Source organism: Hibiscus syriacus, unplaced genomic scaffold (genome assembly GCF_006381635.1).
Source record: "Hibiscus syriacus cultivar Baekdansim isolate YM2019G1 unplaced genomic scaffold, ASM638163v2 tig00112349_pilon, whole genome shotgun sequence".
Taxonomy (NCBI): Eukaryota; Viridiplantae; Streptophyta; class Magnoliopsida; order Malvales; family Malvaceae; genus Hibiscus; species Hibiscus syriacus.
The window spans coordinates 43,245-51,514 of record NW_024063310.1 but is presented as its reverse complement, the minus strand read 5'-3'; the positions used below and the strand labels follow the sequence as shown (position 1 = coordinate 51,514).

At 30.1% G+C, this 8,270-nt stretch overlaps 1 protein-coding gene across 1 annotated transcript; it reads right to left on the bottom strand.

The window, feature by feature from the left end:
* Positions 1–1,924: 1,924 nt before the first annotated feature.
* On the bottom strand, positions 1,925–3,781 carry LOC120178394 (FBD-associated F-box protein At2g26860-like). Its single transcript, XM_039184252.1, is given in 4 exon segments — positions 1,925–2,197; positions 2,382–2,531; positions 2,867–2,988; positions 2,990–3,781. Coding segments are annotated over 4 exon segments (1,260 nt in total). The 5' UTR covers positions 3,729–3,781; the 3' UTR covers positions 1,925–1,948.
* Positions 3,782–8,270: the final 4,489 nt, after the last annotated feature.

Genomic DNA, 8,270 nt, shown 5'->3' with positions numbered 1-8,270 from the left:
ATTTGTAAGGGTTTGGTAAAGTCAGAAATGTTTGACACTATTGGCCATTGAATTCCCTTTGGCTTTACCACTGATTGTATGCTTTCTTAATACAGGATACCTGCTGAATCGATGAAATGATGCTTGCTGAATTGGTACATTGATACTTGTCGGTTGCTGCTGTCTATTACTCACTGATGCCTTGTAAATTATTGTTGTTGGTCTGACTTAAATCAATTTTAGAACCTTATAAAATTCTTATCTAAATAGTTACCCATGTTGCATTATGTTGGTGACATTTTGACTTTTAAAGCTAGAAAGTTGCCCATAATTAAACATGTTGACAGCATTTAGGTATAAATGCTCGATGATGATATTTCTGGTAGTATAGTTAGGATTTTTAGGCTTGTAAACATTAGCTATAGGATCTGAGAGCATTTATATCAACATAAATTTATTTTGTTTAGTTGATTTTATTCGCAATTTTAGTGTTTTCAAGTGTATAAAAATTACTTTCATTTATAAATATTTTTTTAGTATTTGTAATGTTATTCAAGTTTTAAATCTTTAATAAGTCCATCATTTCAACTAATATATTTTGATTTTAAAATTTCAAGTTAAGTTTACTTAAATTATTAATCAATTTTCATATTAAAAGTAAATTAGATTTATGAATATTTTAACTCAATTAATATAACTTAATAAAATCAAGTTCAATAAGAAAATATTTAAATTTAATATAGTGATTATAAATAAAATTTATAATATAAGAAATATAAAGAAAATTATGAATTGGAGTTAACATAAAAATCAAATTTATAATATACAAATTATAATTAATATAAAACTAAATTTCAAAAAAGTAATCATATTAATTTAATTATCATAATAATTTATGATAAAATTTCAAAAATAATCATATTAATTTAATTATCATAATAATTTAATTATCATAAATTTATTATAAATTTAAATAACATAATTATATTAATTGTAATTTCATATAAGTCAGGATAATATCATATCACTTTAGCAACATATCAGATCATTTACAGGTTGAGTCAATTACAGATCAAGTTCATAATAGGTCAGGTTGAAAACAGGTCGGGTAATACCAGTTATTTACCAGGTCAATCTCGGGTTCGAGTTCATATCAGTCGGGTGCAGTTTGGGTCCCGGTATCATATTTTCGGTTCAATTCAGATTCAGGTCATTCTCATGTCGGGTTCAGATCCACAATTTCCAGGTCCAACTCGGGTTCAGTCAACACCAGTTCCGAATCGAGTCGGTTCCGGATCGTCACAGCGCAGGTCAAAAACAATTTTAACTCGAGTCATTTCAGTCAGTTTTACAGGTCGGGTAAGCTTTTTACACCCCTAATTCGAACCCTCATAGCAGTAGTTTAGGTTGCGTCGCTTTGCTTAACAAATAAGGCGGTGACATGTCATCATCTTATTAGATACAGAATAAATTAAATTAAATAATTAAAACTAATAAAATACCCTCTAATATAATAGTAATACGTGTCACCACCTATTTGGATATTAAATTTTTTAAATTAAAATTATGACCAATTGATAAAATGTATAAATATCGAGGATCAAATGTGTAATTATACTAATTTTTTTCACTGTCACATCAACACTTCCGTTAAATATTAACGAAAAATGACTTGATTGAATGCATTTTAATAATTGACTGACCTGATTGACAAAAATTCACCTTTTTTTTTAATGTGTCAGATGGGGCACCTCCTAAATCGGGGTAGAGTCGCATGCAAATGATGGGCTTCAATTATCATGTCGGGGTTCAGGTGAGCTAAAACTCCAACTCGACTATCCCTATAAATTATACATATTTTATTGATTTTGAACCAAAACTCATTTGGTTCACAAACTACAGTCGTTTTTCAAAGATGTATTCAACAACTTTAAAGTCATGCCAAACAAAATAAAAAGCTAAAATTCATCTACAGTGGATAAAATTGAATTTCACACTGACCCGAAGAAGCCCTTTGTTGATCCACAATCCTTGCCTTTATTTCTTCACTTATTCTTTCATAGCATAGAATCAACTTCTTCAACACCGATGCATTCTTCAAAAAGTATTCGACGAGTTCAATCTCTTCGAATCCGTCGAATACGACAATTTTGACCGTCTCGAGATTGGAGTATGAAACACTTGGTAATGCAACCCTCATGTGATCCCACCTAAATCCCTACAATAAGCAATAATAGTGAGATTAATGCAATGCTTGTCCAATGGCCGTAGGTTCGAGTGAGGTCTACCTAAGTTCAGCCAAAAATGTGATTCAAATTTTGTTCAAATTCGCTCGTATTTATAAATGATCTTATCCAATATATAAAATAAAATAAAATCAAATATATTCGTATTTAACGTACCTTCTCTATAACTAGAGAAATCAAATTAGGTGAACGTTCCACCAAGAAATACAAAGCATGAGACGGGGACTCATTAAGCTTAACCACAAGATGTGTCAAATTTGGCCAAACAATTGCTCCATTGTAATCGATGTCTTCGAACAAAACATTCTGCAGCATCATACATAAAAGAATAATTGTAGCGCCGACATGAGACGGGAATGAAATTATAAAACTTTCATCTTTGAAGGAAGAAAATAAAAGAAAATAAAAAAAAGTAAAATGATGTGAATGCCATGTCAACAGAAATCATTCCATATCAGCACACATGGATGCCATGTCAACAAAAATCGATTCACATCAACACATATGACTGCCATGTTATCCTTCTATTTCGGATTTAACATTAGAATAACCAAAATAGGAACAAATCCAAAATTCAAGTGCAAGTAACTTTCATGCACACACATAAAATAAAACTGAAGTTAAATGCAAAGGAAACTTACATCGGTTTTATAGATCGCCAAGTGCTTTACCATATTAGAGAACGACTTCAAAAAGATCAAGGGCAAGTTTGGACCGGCTAGTAACTTCAATGCTAGCTGAACCCAGGGATAATACACGATTTGAGTCTTCATCTTCATCACGTATCCCACTAGGTTTAACAAGGTATTCCAAGTATAGTGCCTTGATAGCAACCTCCGGATTGATGAACTTTGGGAATTTGTCCCTGTCCGAGTCAAGAAAGCAATCTTTGATTTCAAAAATTTCGAGCTGAGGGCACCCGGAGAGAAGCTTGTTCAGTGTGTTACCACCCAGGATCGAAACACCTTTGAGTCGGAAGGCCTTAAGACACGGAAAGAAAACATGAACGTCGATGGGGATTTCTTCGATTACGATCTCACCAGACAACCATATGATTTCGAGTTTTTTACATGGAGCGATCGTACGAGACAAATCGAGATGATAGTAAAGAGTCTGGGGTAAACCGCGAACAAACTGACGACACATATGAATACGAAACACTTCAAGATTAGATCGATTGGGAGTCGTCAAGAGATCAATCCACTTACAAATCACAGGTTCCCCATACTCACAGTCAAAACATAACAAACGAAATCTCTTGACCATTGCCAAGTTTTCATGGTTCCTTAAGACATGATCAATGATTCTTTTAAAGGTATGTGGTCGGTACTCGTTGTCCCTAAGATCAAGTGAGGGGACGGACCTCCATAAGTATCGGAATCTTGTGGACAAAGATCTCATTCTTAATAAAGAATGAAACGGAAGGAAAGAAAGAATGTGGCAGAGAAGCTTATCTGGTAAATCACTCAACCTATCGACCACGATTTCCTTTTCGGCTGCCATTGTTGATGATGTTAACTAAACCAAGATGCAAAAGACCGATCACTTGGTACGATTCAAATACCTATCCGCACTGTTACACCATCAAACCAAGTGTAGAGCTCACTAAACAGGGTGAATTTGACCAGCAACTAGAAGATAAAGATTGGCCAACTACCATGATAAATGAAGAAATATCATCTATGACTAAGAAAGTTAATAAAATAAAAGCATAAATCTATAACGGAAATCACAATTCCAGATAAAAGAGATTACTGAAGAGACATTCAAACCAGAACCATATTTGTCAGTGAATCGTGAACAAAGTTGCAAAAACCTTGCAATTTGAAAGTTTCCAGCAAAGTTTGAAAAAAAACCCATAACAGAAATTCAAATTATACACCATTGGCATCTTGAACAAAAACTTAATTATCAAATTAAACAACACTGGCAAATCCCTAAATCAATCAGGAAATAAAAAAAATGAAATTCAGGGATGAGAAATCATACAAGCGACATACGGGGAAGCTCTCTATGTTAATCTTCTTCGGCGTTAGCGTTAATACTCCCTAATTCCGTATCCTTTTGTAGATGATCACTGTGATTCGATCATTTTAAGCTTTCTAGATAATAAGCTTGGATGAGATGATAATCAGGCGACCTTTCCTTCACGGGATTTAGAATCCTATATATAAGAATAAGGTGACGTTTCGTTCGCTGGGATCGCTTGAAATCGGTGGAAATTAGAATCTAATTTCACCATTTTCTCATGTTAGATTCAAGTTTTTCAAACGAATTAGAATCTCTCACGGCTTCACTTTCATTAAATGAGGAAAGTGAATTCTATCTAAGAATAGATGAAATTCAATTCCTTTGTCGGAGGGAATTGAAATTTGACCATACTATCAATCTTTTAGTAACTTATTCATATATTAAATAAAAATATTTTTTTATTATTTCGAATAGAGTTTCTAATTCATATATTCAGGTCGAGTCGGGTCGGGTCGGTTTTTTTAAGTGTGATATTCGGGTCGGGTCGAGTTCGAGTTTAGGGTGAAAAATACCCGACCCGAAAATATATATAATTTTTACCTTATATATTTAGGAATAATTACAATAATACCCCTTTATATATATATTTTTTCAATTAAGTCATTGTTTTTATTGAATAAAAATATTTTTTTTATTTCGGGTCGGGTCGGGTCGGGTGAAATTTTATTTTGTTCGGGTCGGGTCGGATTTTTTAAGTGTGATATTCAGGTCAAGTCCGTCGGATTTTTTTAAGTGTGATATTCGGGTCGGGTTCGGGTTTAGGGTGAAAAAAATATATAATTTTACCTTATATATTTAGGAATAATTACAATAATACCCCTCTATATATAATTTTTTTCAATTAAGTCAATATTTTTATTGAATAAAAATAATTTTTTTGTTATTTCGTGACATGTCGGGTCGGGTTTCTAATTCATATATTGAATAAAAATAGTTTTTGGTATATTTTTTTGTAAATAATTAACATACTCCGATTGGAATGTATCGAAGTATTGTTCTATCTTTTGATAACTTATTAACATATTTTGATTGCGATAATTTTAACTTACGATGTTTATTAACATGATTTTTATAATTTATTGAAATGAATAATCAATCAATAAAATAAAAATTTAATATTTTTTAATTTTTTATAATATATTACTACATGTAAGTTGTAAAACAAACTAAAATAAAGCAAAAAAATAAGAAGGGTAATACTGTCATTTTATATTATTGAAATCAAATTTATCTGACATGTCTGCGGACCAAACATAATATGAAATTGGATTCCAATTCCATTTCCTGCCAACCAAACAGAATATAGAATTGGATTCCAATTCCTGACGGATTCCAATTCATTCACAGATTTCAATTCCTTCATAAACATTCAAACGAACCAAACGACACCTAAGTGTGTTAGAATGTAATATTATTTTGAGAACATTGTATTACTTTATTAGCTTAATTATAAAATAAGTGTACAAATTATAGAGTTTATCACAAATAAATATTTAATTTTATTTAATGATTGAGGATTAAACGTTATAAACGTTATCATTTTAGGTTTTTCGGTCTGGTGTTAATTTTTTCCGTTAAGTGACATGTGTCACATTCTGATAATTTTAAAAAAGTTATTTAAAATTAAAAAATTAAAATTATATTTAAAAAAAATGAAATAGCCCCAAAACATTGAAAACCTTCATTTGAACCCCTAAACTCACCTCCACCATCGCCCTTTATTGTCGACGAAAATCCACTCGACCTCACCTCCCCCGTGATCAATAACCCCAAGAAATCGCGGTCAATCGACATTTTATACCCTACAAATCTTAGGCTGAAAATCGTGCCCCACGTGATTTCAATGTCAATCAGCGATAACTATGGTGAGGTATGACTAGGAAGATGACAGAGACTACGTCGGCGAGGCGATGGTTGTAGTAAGAAAAGTTAATGATGACGAGTTAGGCTAAGAGATTTAGGATTTTTAGGGTTTTTGGGTTTTATAAATATAATATATTTTTAAAAAAATTCAAAATTACCATAGTGTGACACGTGTCACTTAATGAAGAAAATTAACATCATTTACGGGCCGGACTCCTAATGTGGTAACGTTTGTAACGTTATATTCCTGGATTATTCAAAAATAGTTTGGACACCTATTTGTCGATATTAAAAGAAAAGAATTGAGAATGATCGATATTAATACATGAAGAAAAGAATTGAGAATGATCGATATTTAAAGAAATCATTATCTTAAGTGTACTCTTGTCCAAAACAGTAGAAATTATGTAATATCAGTGCTTAAAAATTTAGAGAATGATATTTCCATAATTTTAACGAAAAATGCTATTATTGCTAATAAATTATTACTTGGTAATGATACTTTTTACGAACCAAGCATCTCCTTAGGATTTTGAGGGGTTTTCATTTTTCTAGGCTTTGAAAATTTAAAAAATATTTTTTAAATTATTTTTTAGAAAAAATTATAAATTTCATCCCTCAACTTTCTTTTCAAATGTGTCATAATTTTTTTTAGTTTACTCACTAAATTTCGATTTGTTTATATTTTGATCAGCTTGCCATTAAATACTTAACTGCGTTACGGGTGAACATTTTTTAAATTATGTAATTAGCCTAAAATTCCTTCATTTTGATTCTCGGTGATGAAACATATTTTTTCAAATTTTAATAATGGATGAAGAAGGGAAAATCAAAGTTGTATATTGATTTCACAATTATCGTATGATGGATATTGTTGATCAAAATGGTTGGAGACTTCATGAATTTTGAGTTTATTGTTGAGTTTTAAAGTGATTAGGTAATATCTAAAGGGTAAATTGTGCATTTATTACTAAAACTATTAATTTTGGTTTATTTTAGCACATAAACTTTCAATTTTTTCAAAGTCATACCTAATGTTTAGTTTTTGTTTCATTTTAGTACCTCACCGTTAAAAACTTAATGGGTGATTTGCATGCGACACATTTTTATGGATAAATTACATCATTCATCACTCAACTATTTTCTCAATCCTATTTTGGCCACTAAAGTTTATTTTTTTAATTTAATTCATTAACTTTCAAATTACTCCTAATTTAATCACTCAAACTTTTAAATTTAATTTTTTATTTTTAATTATATATTAATAAAATAAAATATCATGTCACAAAAATATTAATAAAAATAAATTGGAGTGATTAAAATAGGAGCAATTTGAAAGTTGAGTTGTTAAATTGAAAAATTTTAAACTTTAGTACTAAAATAGGAGTGAGAAGATAGTTGAGTGATGAATGATGTGATTTACCCATAAAAAAATACAGTTCGTTAATTTTTTTAATAGTGAGATACTAAAATGAAACAAAAACTAAACGTAAGGTATGATTTTTAAAAAAATAAAAATTTTGGTATCAAAACTAATAATTTAGGTACTAAACATGTAATTTATCCAAATCTAAATTGATAGAGTAGTAGAAGAATGAGATAAATTCTTTGATATTTTGAGTGGTCGACGTAGATGTCAGAGAATTATAATTACAACTTGCATGATACAAGGATGAAAATGTAAAACTTTTATCTTTAAATAAATATAAAGAAAAAAGAAAACAAGAGGAAATGGTGTCAATGACACGCATTTCATTATAATAAAAAACAGTCCAATCAATACACGTGGATATCATGTCACCATTCTATTTATGATTTAATACTTAAGTGATCAAAATGAAATGAAATCAAAAGTTTTATGAGTAAATTAATTTTTTAAGCTTTAATTATCAAAATAAGAGTGAAAATAAAGTTTAGTGATGAATTTATTTAATTTATCCTTATTTTTATCTCATACTATTCAAATAAAAAAAGTGGACAAAAATATACACTTTACATCTTTTTATTGAACACCGATAAATATTTTAGATATAGTTAAAAATAAATTTAAAATACAAAGTAGAAAAATCATATACTTAAAAGGAAATTTAATAAATGGCTTAATGCCCAAATAAGTGCTCAAATTATACATTTTTTATCAAGTACGTGCCT